Source organism: Agrilus planipennis, unplaced genomic scaffold (assembly GCF_000699045.2).
Source record: "Agrilus planipennis isolate EAB-ADULT unplaced genomic scaffold, Apla_2.0 scaffold31, whole genome shotgun sequence".
NCBI classification, from domain to species: domain Eukaryota; kingdom Metazoa; phylum Arthropoda; class Insecta; order Coleoptera; family Buprestidae; genus Agrilus; species Agrilus planipennis.
Window position 1 is genome coordinate 400,439 of NW_020439053.1, and position 25,639 is coordinate 426,077.

The 25,639-nt window shown below is 31.9% G+C and overlaps 3 protein-coding genes across 9 annotated transcripts in view; 1 reads left to right on the forward strand and 2 right to left on the reverse strand.

The window, feature by feature from the left end:
• Positions 1–1,491, reverse strand: part of LOC108732878 (signal transducer and activator of transcription 5B) — a 20,833-nt gene extending 19,342 nt beyond the window's left edge. The window contains exons 1-4 of one of the 4 annotated variants that reach the window (XM_025976974.1): positions 1,255–1,491; positions 930–1,070; positions 700–873; positions 381–549 (exon numbers count right to left, since the gene is read on the reverse strand). In XM_025976974.1, the coding sequence (XP_025832759.1) occupies positions 381–549; positions 700–873; positions 930–1,057 (471 nt within the window). In that variant the 5' untranslated portion in view covers positions 1,058–1,070; positions 1,255–1,491. Of the gene's footprint in view, positions 1–380; positions 550–699; positions 874–929; positions 1,076–1,250 lie in introns of all 4 variants that reach the window. The other 3 variants (XM_025976972.1, XM_025976973.1, XM_025976971.1) reach the window with 3 other exon arrangements.
• A 1,249-nt stretch (positions 1,492–2,740) lies between these two features.
• LOC108732899 (mitochondrial coenzyme A transporter SLC25A42) lies at positions 2,741–6,041 on the reverse strand. Of its 4 annotated transcripts, none has more exons than XM_018463899.2 (7): positions 5,656–6,041; positions 5,371–5,573; positions 5,126–5,305; positions 4,901–5,033; positions 4,715–4,847; positions 4,409–4,583; positions 2,742–3,260 (listed from the first exon to the last, which is right to left on the reverse strand). In XM_018463899.2, exons 2-7 carry the CDS (start codon positions 5,520–5,522, stop codon positions 3,092–3,094), a joined length of 942 nt encoding a protein of 313 aa, XP_018319401.1. In that variant the 5' UTR covers positions 5,523–5,573; positions 5,656–6,041; the 3' UTR covers positions 2,742–3,091. The 4 variants fall into 4 exon arrangements, with proteins under 4 accessions (XP_018319404.1, XP_018319401.1, XP_018319400.1 ...); XM_018463898.2 differs by having other exon boundaries at positions 2,743–3,260; positions 5,371–5,602; positions 5,656–6,039; XM_018463900.1 differs by having other exon boundaries at positions 3,177–3,260; positions 4,405–4,583; positions 5,371–5,602; positions 5,656–6,040.
• Positions 6,042–6,797: 756 nt separating this feature from the next.
• Positions 6,798–8,500, forward strand: LOC108732864 (calmodulin-like protein 4). Its single transcript, XM_018463861.2, has 4 exons — positions 6,798–6,896; positions 6,958–6,988; positions 7,065–7,195; positions 7,991–8,500. Exons 1-4 carry the CDS (start codon positions 6,894–6,896, stop codon positions 8,273–8,275), a joined length of 450 nt encoding a protein of 149 aa, XP_018319363.1. The 5' UTR covers positions 6,798–6,893; the 3' UTR covers positions 8,276–8,500.
• The last annotated feature ends 17,139 nt before the right edge of the window (positions 8,501–25,639 follow it).

The following is a 25,639-nucleotide window of genomic DNA, read 5'->3' on the forward strand; positions in this document are numbered from 1 at the left end:
CTTTGTATCAACAGTACATGTCCCACAAAAATCAGCAAACAATAATCCTTTTATCTTTTTTTTGTATTTCCCTTATCAATTTGTTTTTTTAAAAGAGCAAATGCTAACACTAATTCAAATATATTCTTTATAGTTTTCATATTTAACAAAGTTCTAAAGCAACTAAGTTAGTTATTTTAAGAATTACACCTTTTACATACACTCAAGTCACTTTTATATAAAAAAATATAATTACTCCTTATCAACTGCCTACAATAGATAAAACAAATTAAAAATAATTTGTATCTTTGTAGAATTTTCATGGTATTTTTAATCATCAGTAACTTATTCCACTGAATCATGTGATAAGATATGCATTTTTTAACAATGTATGCCCTTACCCTTGTTCTGTTCCTTAATATGTCTAATTTATGCATTACTTCTGCACTCGAACTGTTTGCAATAAAACTAGGCAAACCAGTTGTACCCTCACCATTAACAGCTTGCACCAGACGCATTTCAGTTGCTAAGCACTGTCGAACATAATTAAACAGCTGCATAGGATTTCCACTGCAATATGAATTACTCAAATTACAACAAAAAAAATGAGATAGCAACTACAAATAAACAAAACACCTTAGTTGTAAATAACATATTTGATATCAATTAATCTAAGCAAATGATCAGCTATTAAAGTTTGAAAAAAAGCATTTTCCTAACCTGTATCGTTGTCGGAATACTTTAGCTGCCTCAGCTAATTTTATTTTAGTTAGGAAAAATTCTTGACCTGCAACAACAGCAGCTTTGTTTTCAATTTCCTGAATAAGTTGATTTATTAAATTTGCAACATATTGTTCATGTTGAGGGTTATCGGGTGAAGGATCTACATCAGACCTGAAAAAAAAACTTATTTCATTAACATGAACAGACAAAAAATGTCCTCAACTTACCAAAACTTTTCTTCTATCCAGTGGGCTAAATAATGTCTTACTTCAATAGGGAAATGGTCCCCATATATTGCACGAATCTGTTGCAAACTATCAGGGGGAAGTTGCTGTGCTTTTGTCCAAAGAGCCATGTCTATTAGCTAACTAACCTTAAACATTGGCGAATTAATAATTAATATTTAGTTCTTTCTAAAAATTAATGAAACAACAATATCAATAAACTTGCAAACATGAAAAAATTATATTAACATAAGATCAAGGTCATTTCGGAGCGGGACATCAGTGCGTTGCAAGATAAAAATGGTTTTGTTCAAACAAACTTACCTACCTTCTGTACGTGGTATGCTATCAACTATTATAAAGCGAAAAATTAGGCACTGACTCGTTAAATGTAACAACAATATGTTTCCTATTTTGTCTGATACTTCGTTTTATAAACTATATTTCAATTTATTTAAATATAAAACCTAATAATCTTTGCATTTTGCAAACTCAACCACACAACAGCCATTTCTAAATAATGCTGTAGTCTGAAGTCACGTGATCAGAATCAAACAAACTTATTACACCTTTTTTGAACGGCAACGATGTACAACAATTTACAGCAATAAATTTACACATTCGCCCATATTTACATTGCAGTATTGATAATATTAGGCTCTTTGATAAATACTTGTTAAGATAAACTGATAAAAATAATTTGAACGTTTAATAAATGATTAATTTATATACTTATGTATCTTTATAAAATAAATAATTATGCTTTTTTTCACCATTTTAGATNCTATTTTACTAAAATAATTATTGTCTACAGCGTACAGTAATAATTTTAATTTTAAACATTTGCTTTTTTCAGTAATGAAAATATTATTTACTGTTCGTTTTCAAACAGGCTTCTATCTTTTAGGATAGCACAAAACGTTTGTTTTTTTAATTAATTTGAATTAATATTAGATACTGCGTATAGATACGTAAAAGTACAACTGAGAATTTAGAAAAAACATGGAAAATCAATTTATTGATTACGTTCCAACAATTTTAGTATAACAAAAACAATAATAAAAAAATTTTAATAGGTACTAACATCGTTGCCATATTTATTGTTTTATTTTGAAGACAGTAACTTCTATGTTTATTAAAGCAGAAAAGAATTCTTTCAACGTAAGCTATCAACAAAAAGAAGTTAATTTTAACATTTTATCTCCTCATTTATTTTTTATTAGGACCTCTTACACTGATAAGAAATAATTTTGCTTTTAATTTTACCGACATGTCTAATTTTTGAATTCTGCGACCAAATAGCAAAAAAACAGAATCTGCCCGTTCGTTTATCGATATACCCTGTTCTTGGGTTTTTTTCATTTTTAAAAACTTTTTTTAAGCAGTTTCGTCTTTTATCGTAATTTAATTTTTTTTATATCTCGGGAAATTTGCCCTTATAAACACTGACTGGGGTATATAGAACATAATATAGGTACGGCGTTAAGCGCACATGTATAAAACATAACAAAACATAACAACCAATAAAATTGAGCATTTATTTTATAAAGGTCATACCTCAGTTATCATTGCCAATGGAGTGTACACAAGCTCCATGAAAACTTTATTTCAAAAAGGATATTATCCCCCTTTCGTTTCCAAATAGTTTAAATATTTGGAAGTCTGAAATTCTTCAATAAGAATAAAATTCAATAATTTAAATTATGTGAAGTAGGAATAAAACAAGTAATTTTTTCAATTAGGAATTAAAATCTCTTTATTGATTAAATTTTTCAGAATGACAAAATTCATTAAAGAATCCAACATCCCTGATAGTATGTTAATCTTTTAGCCGCGACTCGCCCAAACGAAACTATTTTCGATTACTGTTGTTTCCAATAAACAACTTAAAAAGTACTCTGTCTGTAAAGTCTCATAAAAATCGGACATACAAGCTTAAAAAAAGACAGTTATTTTGACTTTACAGACAGACATCAATTTTATGTATATTAAAATAAATTGAACACACAACATAAAGTATTTATTATAAAAATAAATAACATTCCATACTGTATAAGTTAAAAGAAAAAGATAACAACTGTATATATATTTATCTTGATTATAAACTATTGTAAAGATCGACAAAACTTAGTCAATAAATAGCAAAAATAATATCAGTATCATCATCATCGGCATTCTGAATAATACCATTGATTGTTTTTTAAGCCTTTAACAATTTTCCTAAGTAAATCTTTGATACCGTCGTACGTACTGAAACTTATTCCTACTGCTATAGGTCCTTTTATCCAGTTCATTGATAGACCTTTAAAAAATCCTCCTATAATACCTTCACGCCTATAAAAAAATACAGCAGTCAGAAGTTTAATTATAGTCAAGTACAACAGCAGAAATTCCAAAACAACTAAATATTTCAATTTCATGTCGAAGAAAGTACAAAAGAAACCTTTTGAGTTAATCCTCATATATATTATAAATGAGTTGTATTTTTAAAAGTGTGTATTTGAAGTACGGCCCTATGCGAGTGCAAAATTTACACAGCGAAAAATTAAAAGTTTGAAGCCATTAAGTAGTGCCATAGGAGAAAGATGAAAACACTGTATACAGAAAAGATTAAAAATGAGGAGCTATCAAAAATAGTCAGAGAGCGCTATGGATGTTAATAAGGAAAAGGATAGGATGGTAAGAAACCTTCTGAAACATAAAGGAATATTAGAGGCAGATACTGGAGTACACAGGAGTAGAATAGATTAGATATTAAAACAGATATAGTTAAAATATTGGTATTGATTTTACAGCCCCCCCTATGAATTGTATTGTAAAAAAAACTTTTTTAAATAAAAAACAATACGTTAGTATTCTCCGTTTAGTAAACTAATTCTATCAGAAACCACTGTGTAACCTATATAATTATAATTTTATTTCTACATCAAAATCTTTTTTTTGCAATGGAACTTTTAAAAAGTGTTATTAAATAATTTTTTGAAGCCTGTTATATTTACTTGACAAATATCATTGCTTTACATTACTACTGATAAGATCAGATAAAATGTTTAAGTTCCATAAATTGTTCAAATTTTCCTTCCATAAATAGAAAAGAAATTTAATTATTTATAGTTAATAAATACCGATTAGGGCCCCAAAATAATTTATCATTTATCATTCATTTGAAGTAAAAAATAAAAGTCACGATTTTGGTGCAACTAACGCCCAGAACTACGCCATACGTTAGATAATATTTATATTTATTGGACTTGTTATCTTACTTCATATTTAAATTGACATACGCAATAGTTAATGATAAAGGCCAACTACTTGTAGAAACAGAATGATATGGAATTTAAGACAAGTTTTGTACTCATTCTATTAAATTTAAGGAATAAAACTTAAGTTATGAAGGATTCATAACCCTATGAATATTATTTTTGTAGGCAAACTCTCAAAGTTTGAAGTTTACCCCTAATTTATAATAATATAATACCTACTGATATATTGTACTTAATGTTCCTAAAATCGTTTTGTATTCCTTATTGCTATCTGTTTGCATTCTTCTTCGTACAATATCTAATGGATAACTACTGGTCTGGCCTAGCATTCCTGCCACTGCACCAAATCCTAATGTGACTAATGGATTTACAGTTGGATCATTATTTACGTTTGCTGAAAATTATAAACAACTTTTAACTGATTGTGACACTAATTCAGTGAAAACTAAAAATTTCTGGACTCATTTTAATGTTTTTCTTTTATAATAATTTTGGACATTTACAATTAATGAACAAACTTTTTACCTTTATAAAATTGTTTTAAAGTTTCATAAGTAAGGAATGATACACCAGCATAAGGAATTACTCCAATTACTGTTGGAAAGTATCCTTTATAAAATGCAGTAACACCTTCAGTTCTATATATCTTTTTAAATACCTACAATAAAACTAATATGATAAATAACTATTATGACCTTTGTTGATATTTACCTCTCTCAATGTAGCATAAAGATCCTTTTGAGTAACTGCCATTCGAGCACGAGCTAAATCTAGGGGATAGGTAAGAGACTGAGATGTTACACCTGCCAAAGATCCTGCCAAAAATTGCTTTCCTGGAGAAGGTCTAAAAAATTAGCCAAAATAATTATACTATGTTGCAATTTTACTTTCTGCATATGAATGATATAAAAGAATACTCAATACAATTGTGCTTACTCTTCTGGATTAATTTTTAATATTTTCTTCCATTGTTCATGAGCAGTAAATTGAATAGAGGCATAGGGCACTATTCTAGCCATTGTAGCACTATTTCCTCGCCATAATCCAAAAAAACCTTCCTTGTGAAAAGTATGTTGTAAAAATTCAAGAGCTTTTTTGGCAGAGTAAGGTTGTTTTCTATGGGTATTATGATGTTTAGAAACAAATTTACATCAGAAAAAAAGGCAGTGAAACATACATACCTAATTTGAAAGTTAATTTTTGTGCGATCTAATGGAGCTATGGTTGTTTTTGCTAAGGCACCAGCAATTGCTCCAGCACATAAACTTGTGAGCACTATTTCTGTATTGCCTAATTTATTGACTTTGTTCTTTTGATTAATAGAATGTTCCATATTTGGGGAAGACAGTTCAGGTTATTTTTATTCTTGATTTTAGAGAAATACCTTCATTATTGATAGATCACAAAACAAACCTAAAAAAAGTAGGTTTCATTCTAAAAGAAACACCAACAAAGCTTTTACTTACCCACACATGTTTCCACAGAATATATTGTGCAGGTAAGTGATATAAAAATATAATTCACAAGTATTTAGCACTTGTAACTGCAAATTCATGTTATAATGACCAAAGGTCAAATACCGACCTTCTCACTATAACTTGTACAATACTATTTTGGGACCGTCCTGTATTTGTGAAAAACGATATAATTACTACATTTTCACTTGTAACAATAACTTTACAATTCGAAAAATCAATGTTCACTTCGGCTCACACTTCTAATCAATTTCAAAATGGATATAATAGGTTAATACCTATTATTCACAATTTTCTTTCTCTCTGTCTGTAAAAATAGAACAAATTTATAGAAGAAGTAAACAACAAACATAGATAACAACTATCTGGATAACCTGGATAACAACAAATAACATGTGAGTCGATACAACTGTGGTTACAGTAGAGCTAAAAGTTACAGTAACTAGACGTAATTACGAAAACAAAATAGAAAGGCAATATTTCACAAGAAAATTTATATATTTAAAGTAAACTACTGGAAACGTAAAAATTTTAAATCCTATAAAGTGGAGCAATCTTCTACAGATGATATTCACTACTCTGTTTGCAGTAATTCAAATATTATTATAGATATTAAATATTTGTAAAATATAACTTATGAATTGCTCATCTCTTTTGGTTAGTATTTAAATATTAAGTAAAGCCATTGCTTAAATCGATAATCTATATGGTGAGTATTTAAATATGAAGGGTCTACATTGTAATATGAATAGTCAATATTTAATTCGAAAACAAAAAAAGACAAACCTTAATATTCCAACTAACTAACAAATTAACAAACCTTAGCTAATAAGTAAATAATTAACCCATTGACTAATTGATTTACGTATTGTATTTTCATGCTGACCATTAAAATTGTTGTCATTTACAAAGATGTTAAGTAAAGTTAGTAGGTGTGAATTAAGTGGAACCTCGAAGGCCCATCTGCGAAACATTCAGTGTTATTAATAATTTATATTTTTAATGAGTTTAAATGAATGAATTACGAATCAGTCTCATTAGACACAGTGTAACTGCGAGTATCTGTTAAATGTTACCATAGGTATGACGATCGAATTATTTTTATCTATGATGAAAACCATAGATTAATAAAAACATTTATTTACATATGTCAGGTGTTAGTATTTAACCCAATTTAACAGCTGAAGGAAATAATTTTATATTATATATTAACCGTTAACTGGAATAAAATGGTATGATTTAAAAATTTTTACTTAGTATTTATACAAAATACAAATATTAAATATTTTGTAGGCCAGATATTTTAAGGAACAGGATATTGACGGTGAGTATGTTTGGAAAACTAGCAATTTCTTTGTCAACCTGTGACTAAATACATAATGTATGTTTTACATTTTTAGAATTCAGAGAATGTTTCTATTTATTTGCCCGATCAGGACAGATTAAGTCACTTGATGAACTTACAGTAATCATGAGAAGCTTGGGGTTATCACCCACTATATCAGAATTAACTGCATATCTGAAGCAAAAGGTAAGTTATTTCTATATTATTAAGGGAATTTCTGGTCAGATCAACTCTAGAATTTTGTAAATTGACATCAGAAAGAAAGAAACCCTGTCAGAGTTCATTTGTGTCTATTGTAATACTGTACAAATGCTTTTCATATTTCAATTATTTTGTCATTACAGGAAGTAATGTCAGATTCTTTAATGTTATTCTTGGTTTAAATTGCATTCTGAGTGTGTTATTGTTTTACCAAATCTAGCCCATACTTCAGTTGTGTAGATTTTTATTTTGTCAAGAATTTCCCAACAAACTGTGTAGGTATTGTATGTTTAATGAAATGCTACACTAATCAATTCAAATCAAAAATTTTCTTAAGGAATCATTTACACAAATTTTTAGTTACCACTACCATAAAGAACTTACCTACTATTTCTATTAAATTAGCTGTGATATAACACATTGAGTTGTAAATTCTATTTGTAAAGTGGATACCTTCATAAGGTCCTTATCAAACATTTGAAATTCTTCAGTTAGCAGTAAGTGTCAGTAGATGACGGTATAATACTAATAATTTGATGTTACATTTTATGGACAACTTCGGTTTGGTTGGCAATTTATTGAAGCCACTTATGGCGTGTTGATTAGAATTAATCATTTTAAATCCACGATCCTGGTCTGTCGTCTGATAGTTTCAATAAATTGTTGACAACGAACTTATGCTCTTTATATACGGGTACACTACATTTATAAAACGGAATTTGACAAAAGTAGAAAATTATCCTATTTTTCTTCTGATTCTATATTCATTTTACATTTCAGCAAGGAAAAATGTCGTTTGCTGATTTTTTGGAAGTTATGCATGTTCATTCAAGAGTCGAAGATATACCTAGAGAAATTATTAATGCATTTAAAGCTGCCGACCCTGATGGTACTGGTGTAATTCCAGCAAAACAACTACGACATTTATTGCATAACTGGGGTGAGTGTCTCTCTGGAAAAGAAGTGGATAGAATTTTTCGAGAGGCTAATGTTAACCCAAACAGTATGGTACAATATGAAGACTTTGTCAAAATAGCATGTGCCCCAGTTCCAGATTATTATTAAGCACTTAAGAAAATTAATCTACGCAGATTATTTTTAAAATATTATTTAGTGGTTGTGGTTTTCTTATTTTTATCAGTTTTATTAATTGGAATTATTTTTTGTTCTATTACTATTGATAAATATACTAAAGACATTTGAACTTACAACTATATTCAGTATTACAAATGTTTCTATTTATATGTATACGCTTACTCATCTATAATAATAAATTATTTTGGAAAGGTACCTACTTTGATTGATTTTTAAATGGATTTAATGAAATGCAATTATGCTCTCATCGGAAACTAATAAGTCGGGAATTCCCTGACGATGAGTTGACTTCCAATGTATATAAAAACGTTTTCGGTATTTGATTAAAGTCGATATGATTTACAATTTTGAATAAATAAAAAAAATAATAGAATTAGTATTCAAAGTTATGAATGTATGTATATGTATTTCAAAAACAAAAAAACAGGAATGTTTTACAAATTGTAATAAAGAACAACGCGGCCATTAACAACAGGTTTATAAAAGATGACTATTATTACATTAATTAACTATTTATATTTATATAATATTTGATAATTGATGAATTAATGTTCTTTGGCGAATATGTATTTTATAGGCAACCAACAGTGATGCTATTTAATGCGTTTAGCATAATGATGTAAAGCTCGGGAGGAAAATAGTTAACTTTTTTCAAATACCTGGGTACTAAAATGAAATTCTGAAATAAAATTGTTTCGTACAATATTTAAAAGAAACAAAATTAGAAATATAGACCGCTATTAAATTCAATAGAATTACAATTAGCCATTAATTATTTCTCCCTACATACTTTTAAACAGTAACTTCTCTTTGGTTTGACGAAATTATTTTTCACTTGCATTTTTTCATTAAATTACCACAAAAGATGTCTTTGACACCGATTAATGTTATTATAAAGTTATCTTTATTGTTATTTTATTTATTCATACAGCAATATATAAAGAATGAAATAATTTTTATACTAGACCCTTTTTATAATCCTTTAATTATGTAAAAACAACTCTTCACAAACACAGAAGTATAAATAAATACATTTAGTTGGTCTAGCATAATGCAGTCTAAATCTCATGAAGTTTGATAAGAATAAATAAAGTTGTGCCGAAATATGGCAATTCAAATGCAATGTTAGATATATTTCGAACACAACTAATGTGCGTTTGTTTTATCTGTTTATAGCAAAACGGACAATATGTTTAATTTAAAAAAACTGAAGGCTAATCTAATAATAATAATAATAATAATCTATCTATAAATTGAAGACGCGATCAACATTATTAAAGATAGTACAACTGTAGAGATAGATATACAGGGGCAAAAAATTAGTATGCTTAGATTTGCAGATGATATAGCAGCATTAGCATCTAGCAAAAACGAGTTAGAGATAGCTTTAAATAAAATAAAAGCGGTACTGACAAAACAGTATTGTATGATTATAAACAAAAGTAAAACAAAAATACTGGTATGCAAGGGAAGAAAAAGTAGGGAAAGAGCGAACATAAAGATAGGGGACGAAAAATTAGAATAAGTGGTTCATTTTAGGTATATAGGAAGTCAGATAAGTCAGGACAGAAGAAGTAGTAGGGATATGAAGCAGATGATAGCACAGGGTCGTATCGCCTTCAATAAAAAGAAGTCACTTTTATTCTCGCGAACGATTAATTTAGAAATTTGAAAAAGGTTTTTAAAGGTGTATGTTTGGAGCGCGGCGCTGTACGGCTGCGAAACATGGACAGTGGGCGCGGCAGAAAAGAAAAGGGTAGAAGCGTTCGAAATGTGGTGTTATAGGCGAATAATGAGGATACCATGGATAGAAAAGGTTAGAAATGAAGAGGTATTAGAAAGAATAGGAGAAAAGAGGACCCTATGAAAGTCAATATGAAATAGGCGAGACAGGGTAGTTAGATAGACAACTTTTCAGGCATAAAGATCTAGTCAGAGATGTATTAGAGGCCGAAACGGGAGTTAGGAGGGGTAGAGATATCCTTAGATTAGATTACTGTTCGTAAATAGTTAAGGATGTAGGTTGTTCCAGTTTTAGGAAAATGCGAATTAGCTCAGGATAGGACAGAGTGGAGGTGCGTGTCCAACTAGTCTTAGGACTGACGACCTTATAATGATGAATCAAATAATAATTTATAATTCACAATACATTCACATAAATACGTATCAATCAATGTGTTACATATTACTAGATTTATCATGTAGTCAATGAAAATAATAAAGAATGGAGAATTGTGCTAATTTTTATTTAAAATGCTTTTGTTGTATGTTTTGCCATACGTAGGTTTCTTTAAGTTGTAGTATAAACTACTTATCATAAAATAACAGCAGTGCCTTCGTAAAACATCTTAATGTTAAAAAGAATAAATGAAGATTTTGATTTAAAAAAAAAGCAAATAAATATTTTTTTGATATCTGTTGTTTGTCTGTTAATAGAAAATACATGTAACCTCTGGTTAGTACTGCTACCTTGGGGATAGTTGTTAACCTTAATATAAATAATCATAGATNAGTGGTAGCCCTAGATTAGATTACTGTTCGCAAATAGTTAATGATGTGGGATGTTCTAGTTTTAGGGAAATGCGAAGATTAGCTCAGGATAGGAACGAGTGGAGGTGCGTGTCCGACCTTATGATGAGTTGAAAGCCAAAGTTAAGTTCTCTTTAGAACCACCCTAAACTGCCTAACATTTTTCTAGTATAATTTAATACAGTCGAATCTGGATAACTGAGAACTCGGTAAGCGAGAAAACTCCATTAATGAGAGAATGTACGAGGGTGGTTCAATAAGTACCCGTGAAGATACCATTTTTTAAAATTTGTTTTTTTATTTTTCAACATAGTCCCCTTTTAGAAAGATACACTTCTCCCAACGACCCCGTGGATGTGTTAATCNATATCTGTTGTTTGTCTGTTAATAGAAAATACATTATGGATTTTTCAGTTCATTTAAAGTTTTAAAAAGTTATAATTATAATAGCTGAAATCATTTTAGTATAAACCATATCATGATTGTGATATAACCAACCACCCTTACTATTCGATACAATTATTATCTGGTAGCAATAGCGGCTTTTGCATTGGCATTGGAGGCCATGTAACGACTTCTGCTTGATATTGTGATTACCCTGTAACCATAACGGAAACAGTCACGATTCTCGGAAAGGATAAAATGGTCCTTTTCCTTCAGCATAAGAAAATTTTACTGTCTTGCACAGCAATCAAATGTAATAGTCGGCCACTAGATCCATAAATATCTTTACGGAATTGCTTTTCTTATGCAATGAGAATCATGAATTTAGTATATTATTCAAAATTATTTTTAAATTTCTCTTATCTAGTTGTAGAGGAAATCTGCATTTTTTCAGAACATCACCGCTTAATATTATATAACAGGGATTTCTCAAGGAACTTCTCCATTTCTTTAAGCATACTTAGCTGGTTACTAAAAAATGCTTTCAGGATTTGTAACATCCCTATAAACTAATGGTACAGTTCAACTTACTATTTATATCGTAATCGTACGTTAAAGTCTTCCAAATTAACCTGAAAGCAACAACTAATTAAATTTCGTTTATCTATACAGTAGGAAATTTGTCTGCAGAAGTGAAAACCCCTTTTAATCATAAATTATGGACTACCTAGTCTCATAAAAAAATATATGTATTGTAACGCCGACTTACGCTGCAAAATTGGCCTCCACCAGAACTTCCTATAAGTACTTTATCAGAATATTATACAGCTTACCTGAAGATCCATTCTAAATATTGGTGAAAGAATTTTTGAAATCAAATGAGTAGTTTCGTAGATTGTCTTTTACATCCAAACAACAAACTTACAAAAACAGATAATATAATATAATATAATATGAGTCAACAAATATAAGTATAAACTTAATCAAAGCATTAAAAAAAACGGGAAAGCTGTGATAGGAAATAATGTCTCAAAGCTTTACCGTAAATAAACGACTAAACCAGGGATGCTATCTTTTTTCGACACTTATACACAATATACCTAGAATAAATGTTAAAATTGTGGAAAAGAAGACGAAAATTTATTTACTCTTCGTTTCGTAGATGATCAGGGGCTTACTGCACAGGATTACGTTGACAGAATATATGACTGGCAAAGTAATCGAAGTGTATCGTAAATGGAGAATTACAAGAAAAGATGTAGGTATACATGGTCGGAAAGTCAATACCGACGTTTAGCCTCTAAATGAAAGGTAGGGTAGAAGAAATGAATTTCTGGAGAAGAACCGCTGGAAGATTTAGACCAGGGGTCGACAAGTAATTTTAGGTTAGGTCCTAATGTTATTGAAAATTTTTATCGAGGTCCAGAAAAAACATGTTCCTTCCTCTAACACACGATAAGGGTGGCGCTCAAAGGTCAAACATATTTATTTTATTATCTACAGAATAATACTTTTTTAATACCTTATTTCAGTAATTTAATTTTAAAAAATTTTTGGCTGTCCTATTTTTGACCTTCCGGACCCGGACCACAGTCCACCCGTTGCCGACCGTTGATCCACTCTGTAAGAAATCCAAAATGATCAAATTATAGAAATTACGGACAAATATTAATTTGAAGTGTCATTCTCAATTTTTATTCACCATGAGTTACCTCAAATTAATGAAGAAAATTTTGTTACTGCTATCACACCCTTGCCGGGAGTCGAACCCGGGGCTCTTGGCTTTACCAATCATGGACGTCCCTCATGACATAGTCAAAGACACAAGAAGGAAACAACTTAAATGGTACGGTCATGTATAGAGAGTAGGGATCGGGAAGTTAACAAAACAACTTTTATTATGGACACCAAACGGCAGAAGAAAAAGAAGAAAATTTTTGCACTTAAATTCAAATTCTAAGCATTCCAATTTTGCTATTTGAACACGGATCCCTTGAATGACATTTTGCTAGTGGATTCGTTGGTCATAAAATAGGCCCATGTAGGGGTCCTCCCTGAAGTTAACTCAATCCGATATAATTATAAACGTAAAACTAAAATCGCAAGCATTCAACTTCATATAGCCCAAAACGCCTTATAGGTATACTTAATATAAAAATATCTATTACTTTCTCCAAATCGACTGTTAAATTACCTAGCCAAGAAAATTTGACTTTCTGGCCGAGTGACAATGAAAAATTGAATTTTTTATAGGTTTGCATTTACAATGAGTAAGTTTAACAAGTTAAGTGTGAAGCCTGCGCCTACGCTTTAAAGTTGTGCGTCATTCTGCAAGTTCACGACTAATCTCGGACACCATGTGTGATAAGATGTATAATAAGTTTACTTTGTGATAATAAGTGCAACATTGAAAGTCACTGATTAATAAAATTATAAACAACTGATACGTTTAACATATGCACTAAGATACGTAATTAAGTTTAATGTACAACTGAGGCGTAGGGAAAGAAGATTACAGCAAGGAAATTTTATCGATTAGTTTTGTAAACTTATCCAAAAAAAATTGAATAAAATCGAATCTAGTAACGCACAGCTATCTAATAATCAATTAAAGGAAACGAAAGTAAAGTTTCAAAAAAAAATATATAAATAATAGTTCATAACAATTGTTTCACCAAAACATTGGCTTCTTCAGGTGAAGATATTCTGATTAATATTGTTACAAAATTAGCTTAAATACTAAGAGTTTACAAATTATGTGGGGTGGGAACAACGAAAGGGTAATAAGGTAAGAATTTAAGTTTATGAAGGCAAATTTAAATTTAATAAAGGAGAACTATTTACATCAGTTTGATCATTTAGTAAAATATTTAATTTATTGTATTTATTAATATAAAGGCTTTCGGTTAGGTTCAATTTATAGCTTTTTGGTAATTCCTTTAAAATTTGAAAATTATCATTAAATGCGTGTCATTCCATTAAATGTTCTACATATGTAGAATCAGCTTTCCCATTAGTATAGCTCCTCCTGTGTTCTGTAATCCTTTGATTGAAGGATCTCCCAGTTTGTCCAACATAGACTTGATTACAGTCTCCACATTCCAATAAATAAACTCCTGTTTTTTATCGTTTATCATTTTTATCTTTATTATGTTTTACAAATTTGACTAGAGTAATACTGGTTTTAAAAGAAGTAACTATATTGTTTGATTATTGCAATACATACTTAAATGCATGCATTAATACGTTAGCCAAATTTATAAAACTCATTCGATAATTATCAATAGTTATCGATACATTGATAACAATAAGTAACTGATAATTATCGATATACACATATATGTGGGTACATCATTTTTAATTTATAGTGAATATTGTTTCTAAACAAATGCGTATACCATAAGTGCATAACTGCTTTTTTAATTATTTTTTCTTAGAAAATATTCAATTTCAAAAAATTACATAATTACTAATATATCTATATAAAGGTGTTTTAAAAAAACTGACTATTTTGTTTTTTCGAAGAACATTGAAAAATCAATAGAGCATCCCTAGACATATATCCTGTTAAAATATGAATCTTAATATTAATATTTACAGGTGGCATTTTGCAATTTTCTATTTCCCACTTAAATAATTGTAAAATTAAGCAAATGCGTAATATTATCGCTAAATACACGCATGAGGATCTATTTTACAACCAGTAGGTTTTATAATGTATTGTAATCCAAACATACGCCTTTAACAAATCTTTTTCGAATTTCTAAATTAACCGTACGCGAGCAAAGAAGTGATTTCTTTTTATTAAAGGCGATTCGATCCTGCCCTATCCTTCCTACTATTCCTTCCGCCCTGACTTATGTGACTTCCCAGATAACGAAAATTATCCACTACTTCTAATTTTTCATCTCTTACCTTTAAATTCGCTTTTTTTCTACTTTTTCTTCTTTGTCTTAAATCTTTATTATGTTCTTTTAACAGTATGAATTTATCGGTAATTGAGTATCTATCAATGTATATATGTCAAAAAAAGAAATGTACAATATTATTTAGCGTTAGTTTCAGGAAAATCAAGAGGAACGTTCATCTGGTTTGCCATATCGTATATGTATTTGCTGCAAAAACGTTAATATTCTCGAAATTTGATCTTCAAATCATTCGTAATAAGTTTCAGATTTTGTGTAACTATTTAAATATCAAATATAGGATTCTACATCAATTTGCTAACATCATTTATGAAATATAAATAGAACATAAATAGTCTCTTGTTAATTTGTATAGGCAAAATTTATAATAATCCGGAAGGTTTTTGCTTTTTGGTATAATTTCCCACGATTGTTAGATTTCATATTTTATAATAATAGAGAATCCAGAGCACACATTTTTATTTTGTGGAATCTTGGATTATAACGGCCTTCGAATCTATTATAAAGTAAACCGTTATTAGGGCTCGACTATTCGGCTTTCCCTTTTTGTTGTACCTCATCATCATCATAAGGTCGTCAGTCCTAAGACTGGTTGGACACGTACCTCCACTCTTTCCTATCCTGAGCTAAACTTCGCATTTTCCTAAAACTAGAACAGCCCACTAGACTTTCATGTCTGAGAAGGTGTCCTATCAACCTATCTTGCCTATTTTTTATTGACTTCCATAGAGTCCTCTGCTCTCCTATTATTTCTAACACCTCTTCATTTCCAACGTTTTCTATCCACGTTATCCTCATCATCCGCCTATAACGCCACATTTCGAACGCTTCTAACCTTTTCTTTTCCGCCGCGACCACTGTCCATGTTTCGCACCCGTACAACGCCGTGCTCCAAACATACACCTTTAACAACCTTTTCCGAATTTCTAAATTAACCGTTTGCAAGCATAGAACTGACTCCTTTTTAATAAAAGCGACACGATCCTGCGCTATCCTCTGCTTTATATCCCTACTACTCCTTCCGTCCTGACTTATTTGACTTCCTAGATACTTAAAATCAGTCACTTTTTGTAATTTTTCGTCTTCTATCTTTACATTCGCTCTTTCCCTACTTTTTCTTCCCTTGCATACCAGTATTTTAGTTTTACTTTTATTTATTTTCATACAATACTGTTTTGTCAATACCGCTTTTCAGTTTATTTAAATCTATATCTAACTTATTCTTGTTAGATGCTACTACTGCTATATCATCTGCAAATTTAAGCATAATAATCTTCTGCCCCTGTATATCTATCGCATGATGCCGACAGTGCATTCTCACTACACCGACCATATATAACGCCTTGTCCGCATATTTTGCGGGCGTCGTCGCGTACAATTGACCTATTTACGTACTAGCTGTTGCGACGGTCACGAGTAGGTATGTGTGTTTCGTTAGTTGACGCCATCCTGCCGAGTTGACGGCTCGTTAACTAGGGTAATTTTCATACATACATCAATCTAAAGTGGATGCAGATATCTCAAACATTTCAGAATACTAATCAGACATAGTGTAGGTACAACAATAAACAGACAAAAGTAAACAAAAAAGTATTTTATATAAAGTATGGTACCTTGAATGCTATCCTAAATTTATGCGAAAGGATGTGATACAGTAGCGGATTGATGGACGTTGAAAGGTAATAAAGGACACCGCTAACATATGTCAATGCCACGAATGTTGTTACCATCCCTTTCGACGTTGGCTGACCGTAAATTGCTAGTAGGCGCTGGGCATGGAATGGCGCCCAGCATATGAAAAATGCCACCACAACCGCAACTGTAACAAGTAAATATTAAGACACCAGCTTGTTTCGGAATAGATAGATTGCCTAATTAAGTCGACTCTAAATGCAGTAGTAAAAGGCTGGAGATATAAATTTTCTTTTGTTATAAGATTCACGCGTCTCGTTTTGTCTTTTAAATTAGTTTGTAAAACTGCAAGAGAAACATAGAGCAGACGATTTCCTTGAAGANATTTAACATCTTGTCCCATTTAACATTGTCAATAGCTTTCTCTAAATCTACAAATCCTATGTACGCACCCTTTCTTTTTTCTATCGTTTTCTCTATTGTTACCCGTAAAGCTATAATGGCCTACCGCGTTTCTCTATTTCTTCTAAACCCAAATTGATCTTCCCCTAATAGTTCTTCCGCCCTTTTTCTCATCCTCCTCTGTACAATTCTAGATAAGATTTTTGACGCATTGGAAGTTAAGCTAATTGTTCGATATGTCTCCGCGCCCCTCTTCTTAGGTAATGTTATTGTTGTACCTATTGATTAAAAAATTCCGTTTTTACTGTTAAATACAAGAGGACTGCTTTTCACAGATTGTTACGAAGATAGTACTGTAGTATCTTGGTACACGGTACAAATTATTAAAAACTGCTACAAATGCCAAGAAATTGGCGCATCTAACATTACTGCACGGCGGCTCTTACTCTACCTAGTAAACATTTTTACCGCCCCTTACATTGCACCGCTCGCGCCCGGGGTTATGGCTTCCTCTGCCCCATCCCTGCGGTACGCCACTGAATTTAGTCCTTGTTAATAATTTCAAATTTCGTAATTTCATACCTACATTTATGAGTAAATAAATAGCCAATCATATTATCTAATGTGCATAAGTTTGTCTTGCAATTGTTATTATTTGAACTTCGGTTTTAGAATTTATCTCACGACTCCTAAAAAATAAAAATGTGAGGCATGCGCGACCTACATTGTTAACCTCTCTCTAATTCAAGAAGGAAATTGATATTATTGTTTTGATTTGCATCTATGGTAATCGCACATTTTTAATGTTATATCCTTCATTTTTTACAAACATGAACACATCACTTAACGACAGCTGATTCCTTATACATACATTATTTATTATTTTCTACATGATCATAAATCATAATATTATGCAACGAATATTGGTAAAACAAATTCTCCACATATATGACAAATTCGATCAAATTGAACTTAAATAAACTAAAACAGAGACTTATTATCCTAGTTACTCCTAAACTTTTTCCTTACAGACACGCGTTTCGCCTACTCCTATGTGGACATCATCAATGTGAGAGTACATCGCGATGTAGCCAGTGGAATACGTAGATAATTAAAATGTAAAAAGTAACAAACCTTACAATAATTTAATAATAAAGGATGGTGGACACTTTCTTATGTGATGTGAATGTAACACCAACAAGATTAGTAGCATTAAAAAGGATTTCATACCTAAATAATATTTGTATGATATTTTAGGGACAAATTGTCACTGGAGTTTTTAACAAAATAAGTGCGATAAATAGGACAAAGTTAGAAAAGTAATGTGATATAACTCACAAAAAATTTCAGATGAAAAGAGATTGTGCACTTTTCTACAACTAAAACATCTAAAAAATATCTAAGTAGGTACTTTGCCCGAGTAGAAATATAGGGTTGTTCGGAAAGTCATTTCGTTTTTTCCCGGCAGAGGATTTAATTGTATTTTTTTGCACCCAACTTCACATTGAAGCCGTGTAATTTTTATATGCTTTGAGAGCTCATATAGCAAGGCTTGTGTGTGAAAAATTCCAATTAATTCTACGCAGTAGTTTTTGGTTGGTGCCCTTTTAAATATGGAGAGCGATAAGCAGCATTTTCGACATATCTTACTGTTTTACTACAGAAAGGGTAAAAATGCTGTTCAATCCAGAAACAAATTGACTGATGTGTATGAGAAGGTGTGTTGACAGTACGCCAGTGCCAGAACTGGTTCGCTAAATTTCGATCCGGCAATTTTGATGTCGAAGATGCACCACGTTCGGGAAGGCCGGTTGAAGCTGATAAAGACGCAATAAAGGCATTAGTTGATGTGAACCGGCGAATAACAAAAAGTGAGATCGGATTGAGGTTAAATTTATCAAATTCAACAGTTTATGACCACTTGAAAGACCTGGAATTATCCTCGAAGCTCGATGTATGGGTTCCCCATGTTCTCACAAAGAGAAATTTGTGTCGCCGCATTGACGTCTGCGATTCGCTTCTCAAACGTCACGAAAATGATCCGTTTTTGAAGCGAATCATCACTGGGAACGAAAAATGGGTTGTATACAACAACGTCAAACGCAATAGGTCATGGAGCAAAAAAGATGAACCGGCTCAAACCATTTCCAAAGCCGATATTCACCAAAAAAAGGTGATGCTGTCTGTTTGGTGGGATTTTAAAGGAATCGTTTTTTTTGAGCTTTTACCGGATAACACAACGATTAATTCGGAAGTCTACTGTCATCAGCTGGACAAACTGAATGATGCACTTCAACAGAAAAGGTCAGAACTAATCAACAGGAAAGGTGTAGTGTTTCACCAAGACAACGCGAGACCTCACACAAGTTTGGTCACTCGCCAAAAGCTTTTACAGCTTGAATGGGATACAATGCTACACCCACCATATTCTCCAGACCTGGCACCATCGGATTATTATTTGTTCCGGTCACTCCAAAATTTTTTAGACGGTAAAACCTTCACCTCAAATGAGGAGGTCAAAAACCTCCTCGATCAGTTTTTTGCCAGCAAAGACCAAAAATTTTATGAGCGTGGAATTATGCTACTACCAGAAAGATGGCAAAAGGTGTTGGACCAGAACGGTCAATATATAATTTAATAAAGTATTTGTTTATTATACGAAAACTGTCTTTCATTTCCACAAAAAAAAACGAAATGACTTTCCGAACAACCCTATAGAATAGGGAAGCCCGCGTCAGGTAGAGAAACGGGTTCCTTCTTATTAAAATACTTGCTTTTTTGCTAAGAGTTCTGACTTGTTTGCCTAGAAGATTATTACATATCGCTATCCGGCCCTGATTTGACTGCCCTATTGAAGACCTACATGGAACACCTAATTTATCCCAGCTTGACGCTGATTTATTAGACGTATTGTAAACGTACATGGAGCCTCTAATTAAACACAGTCCAGTCCTGACACTATTATTTTATTGTAATCCTTTTAGGAGTTCCTTACTAATTCCACCGACCATTTAAAATTTTAATGAAGTTAATACTATTCAACATGAGATAAGGAGTTAGCATCTTTAAAAAACAATACATTCACTGTGCATTGATATTCCCGATCTTAAACTCTAAAATGACAAAAAATACAAAAATGATAAAACTATTCTACATTATATCGATCCGGTGCTGATCTGGATGGTTGCATATATGGTAGCCACCTCAAAATACAGCACTCTCTTTGATCTGATTATTAATTTCCATACTTCACCATCATCATCATCACCATAAGGACATCAGTCATAAAAGTGGTTGGACACGCATCTTAACTTTCTCCCATCTTGAGCTAATCTTCGTATTTCCCTAAAAGTAGACAAACCCCGGAAATCATAATTAATTTTTCACGCGTATCTATGAGGATAGACAGAAGAAGATAAAATCTCATAAGGCGAAGCTTACAATAACGCTATAATCCTGTACTACATAGAATTTATTTTAAATTGGTAAACAAATGATTGCATATGCACACCTGTTATCAAAATTCCTTAACACGTTATATGTGAGAGCTTGCACTTACTGCACGGTAAGGTGTTGGGAGTTACTTAGGTTTGCCAGCATGGGGATGATTGTTTAATTCTTCTTCTTTCTGATTTAATCGTACCAGAGCGCAGAAAAAAAGTAATAACAATATAAGTGGACTAAACAATACCAAAAATACTGGTATGCAAGGGAAGAAAAAATAGGGAAAGAACGAATATAAAGGTAGGAGTCGAAAAATTAGAAGGCCCATTTTAGGTATCTTGGAAATTAGATAAGTCAGGACGGAAGGACTAGTAGGGCTATAAAGCAGGGTCGAGTTGTCTTCAATAAAAAGAAGTCACTTGTTTGCTCGTGAACGGTTAAGTTAGAAATTCGAAAAAGGTTGTTAAAGGTGTATGTTTGGAGCACGGCGTTGTACGGGTGCGAAACATGGACAGTGGGAGCGGCGGAAAAGAAAAGGTTAGAAGCGTTCGAAATGTGGTGTTATAGGCGGATGATGAGGATACTGTGGGTTGAGAAGATTAGAAATGAAGAGGTATTAGAAAGAAAAAGAAGAACAGAGGAATCTGTGGAAGTCAAGAAGAAATAGGCGATAGGCGAGATAGGTTGATAGGACACCTTCTCAGGCATGAAGGTCTAGTCAGATACATATCAGAGGCAGAAACGGGAGTTAGGAGGGGTAGAGGTAGACCTAGGTTAGATTACTGTTCACAAATAGTTAAGGATGTGGAATGTTCTAGTTTTAGGGAAATGCGAAGATTAGCTCAGTATAGGAACGAGTGGAGGTGCGTGTCCAACCAGTCTTAGGACTGACGACCTTATGATGATGAAACCGCTTTTCTAATGCAGTATCTTTTATCATTATTTTTGTGTATGATATAATCTGTTATCCATTATTTTAAACTGATAAGGCAATCAGGGTGCGCATTCTTAGCTAGTAGCATTGAATATTTTGTGTATACTGACCGTATTATTAAAGTTGGAAGCATTCAGTTTTTGAAGGGGCTAAAAAATATTCGTGTCGTGAATGCAACAGGTCGTCAATTTAATATCGACGACAATAATGCAGAATTATTGTGTCGTCGAGATGTCAATTTGATGGTCCCAGGAGACGATTTTATAAATAGACGTTGTCATTTTGCGAAGATTAGCTAATAAGTCAACATACACATAAATGCGTACATTGAATTCTTCGCAGCTGGTTTGCTACTTCTGATACGACCCATTGTTCTGGCAATGATAAATGGGGGGTAGATTTACCCTTGGCGTTGTTTGTGCGCCAAACACTAGGAAGAGCAAATTGACGACTAACTTAATCGATATAAAACTGGCAGCCCCAATGACCGAATTTATTACCGATTTTCCTTATTTAGCGATTCAGAAATGGGAGAGAATGGAGAATGACTTCGAATGATTATTGTTAGTACGTCATTCATTGAATAAATAAACTATGCTTACCATTTGTCTGTATTACCTACTTATTCAAGAACTAAATCGATAATACACCTTCGCATTTCTTACCCTAATTGTCTTGTTAACTAAATCGATCCTTTTCCATATGGTGTCGCTTTCAAACATGATTTGGAAGATTTTATGGAAATTGACATCAAATTGGTTACGCGAAAATTTCAAAAACATACATTGGATTGACCCTTTTGTTTGGAAAAATTTTCAAGATGGAAAGATGATTGAAAAAATGATGTATTTTTAATAAGGAACTAATTAATTCTTCTTCTTCTTCATCCCATTGTTTCATACTGTGTGGTTTCTCGTTTTCTTCAGAGTCGTAGTTAGAAAAAACTTTATTATATTTTATTCCAATCAGTTAGTCCTGGTAAGCGGTTTATTTTACCGACCTACACTGTGACACAAACTGTTATGTAGGGTAGAAAGACCTCTTTCTAGATTTCTTGAAAATAAATGGATGGAAGTGGTTAGAAGGAGAACGACGAGACAATGATAGCAGAAAATTAAAAGTCTGTTTGTCGAATGAAAATCTTTGGAACCACTACACTATCCCACTGGAAAACAAAAAAAATTCGACTAAAGCAGACGGATATGGAGTCCAGTTGGTTCACAGTGGGGAAAATCCCAGCAATCATCAAAATTAAACGGTGTGGTATAGGCAAGTCAGTACAAATGCCTTTATTAATCTTTTCATATAATTAATAAAAGAATTAATATGAGTCTAATAAATGCAAATTAAAGCTTTTGAGGTTTGGGTTACTTTGGGACAGTTTTATATGTTCTTTATTTTATTTTCATCTATGTTTGCCAACTCCAGCTTGTATCAGGTACATCAAACTGTTAAACACATCTCCATTCTTCAAACTGCTTTTAAGAATCCAAAAAGTTTGTACCATGATTAAACATCATGTGTGAAGTTTATTTTAAGAAGTAGCTTAAATCCGAAGATTACGTACCTACATCCTGACGAGAATTTTGAGGGGAGCGCACGTAGGATTCCTAAGTAGGTAGCCCACTACTCCTTGTGGGCCACATGAGGTTGCCCCTAGGGCATGAAAGGGGCATATAAAGCCCTGCCGCATTTGCGCATCATCAAGAATGTCGCATATGACCCTCGCGGGGAGAAATTATTGCTACCCCATTAAAAATTTTTGAAAAAATGGACTTTATTATTAATGAAAAAAATGCAAAATTAAATGAGAAATATAATTTACTAATGAGAAACTGTTCACATTTACATATGTAGCAACGGCATAACACATATTATTTCTTTACTTTCGTCAGTGACATTAAGATAAACCATTTTTTTATCAACATCTATGATTTTACGGGTAGTAATATTTTCATTGTTTACAGAAACTATACGTACATTTCTAAATATTTAGCATCGCATGGATACGTATAAAGAGATTTTCTTTTTCGTTGTAGTTTTCCACAAATTTCAATACAATTTATATTTCTATTTTGAGGAGTTTAAACATATTTCACTTATTTGTAAAAATATGTTTGCTCTTAAGTAATATTGTGTTATTAAACTCTTTTGTAATCAATAATACTTTAAATTGCAGTCGTTTTACTGTTCTCCGACTTATAATAACAATATCAGGAAGTACACTTGTTGGTTCGTTGCAAATTTAAGAATTCATTGAAACAACAACATAATTGGACAAGGGGATTATTATTATAAGTTCTTTCATTTTACCGAGAGTATTTTCAAACGGATTTGCCTCATCGAGCTCCCATAAGGTAGATTTAATTGTAAGTTTATACATATGTTAAGTTTACCCCTCAAGACCCATATGAAAAACCCATAAGGCAATCCTCATTTTAGTATCACCCTTTTTTTTTGGTGGGATTTTCATGAGGAATCCCTATATCGGCATGCCCCTCATTATCTACATGAGGTTCGAACGCTACATGGGGCATGCGGCATGCCCCTTATAAATTCTAGTCGGGATATGTAGCACAGGTATTTTTGAGTTAAAAAGTGTTTTCTGCAATTGTTAGTGAATACCTACATTACAGAACTTTTTGCTTACACTTCGTTTAGTGAAACGGGTAGATGAACGTAGATAGGACGGGACCTAATATCATCAAACAGAATTTCCCTCGGAAGGATCAAGTCAAACAATCAACGTATGTAGTAATATAATTGCCCGAGTCGTGATGTAGTTCCGCTCTAAAATCAACAAATTAATAAATCTTGGGTGAAGGGTTAATATGCTTAAAATTTTAATTGTGAGCAAATAGCAGCGATTATTTGAACAATGCGTTTGATAAAATTAACTATAGTTGATGCAAATGAACTGTATTGAAGTTCGATTTTCACGTAGTCAGCAGTAACACGATGGATTTGTAGGAACGAGACCTGTGGTAATGGTTGGTATTATGTTTAAGGCATACGGTTGCATATTAATAAAAGTGCAACTTCTGAGAAATTTAATTTCTATTCGCATTAGAATGGATAACAGAACACTGTATGGGCACAGTTCTAAAGATAAAATGCTAACTAATGCATTTTACTTCAGATTTCTCAGAATATCAACTTGAATCTTTCAAAGACAAAAGGCATATTGTTATTAGTAACAGTTATTGTTATTCTCAGTAGGTACAATACTTTGTTGTATGCCATTTTATTAATATGTATTTTACATGAATGAACGTGAACCAATAAATTTAAGGGCTGGTGAAAATCTCACATCCAGTAATAATACATGCAAATCAAAGAAAACTATAAAAAAAAGTATGAAGTTCTTGTCTTATACAATCCCAAGCACTATTATTAATGCACAAGCAGTAAATTACCCTTACACATATAATCTTATTTATAAAAAAAATAAGCAAAATCTTAATATGTGGTAAAGTTTTAAAAGTTCTAGAGAAAGGTCTAGAAAGCCCAAATGGTCACAGCGTTTTAATAAATATTTTAAACATTTAAAACAATTTCGACTGTATTAGAAAGAAAAAGAAGANGATTTATTACATTGCCGTAACAGATATACCAGATACGTATTTTAGATAGTGATGATCAAAATTGGTCTTGATATTACAGTCTTGTTCTTCTGAAAACGTGAGACCAAGATCAAGAACTATCTTTCCACTAGCAAGATCAAGACAGAGACCGAACGAGCAAGATCAAGACTAAAACCAAGGCTGAACGAACAAGACCAAAACTAAAACCAACACCGAATATGTAAGATCAAGACCAAATTCGCCAAACTAATCGAAAAATTATTATTTATGAGTTAAATTATTTTTCGAAGTAACTTTAATATATATTTATTTCTTGGAACAAAACATTTTTAGTATTTGAAATTTTCAGTTTGAGCAACAGCAAGACCAATACGGAATAAGCGAGACCAAGACCAATACCAAGACTTGGACAGTATTGATCTTGATCTTGCTTTGCTCATCATTAATTTTAGATAATTTGTGATATCAGAAATCTTCAAATTATCCAATCTTCAAAAAT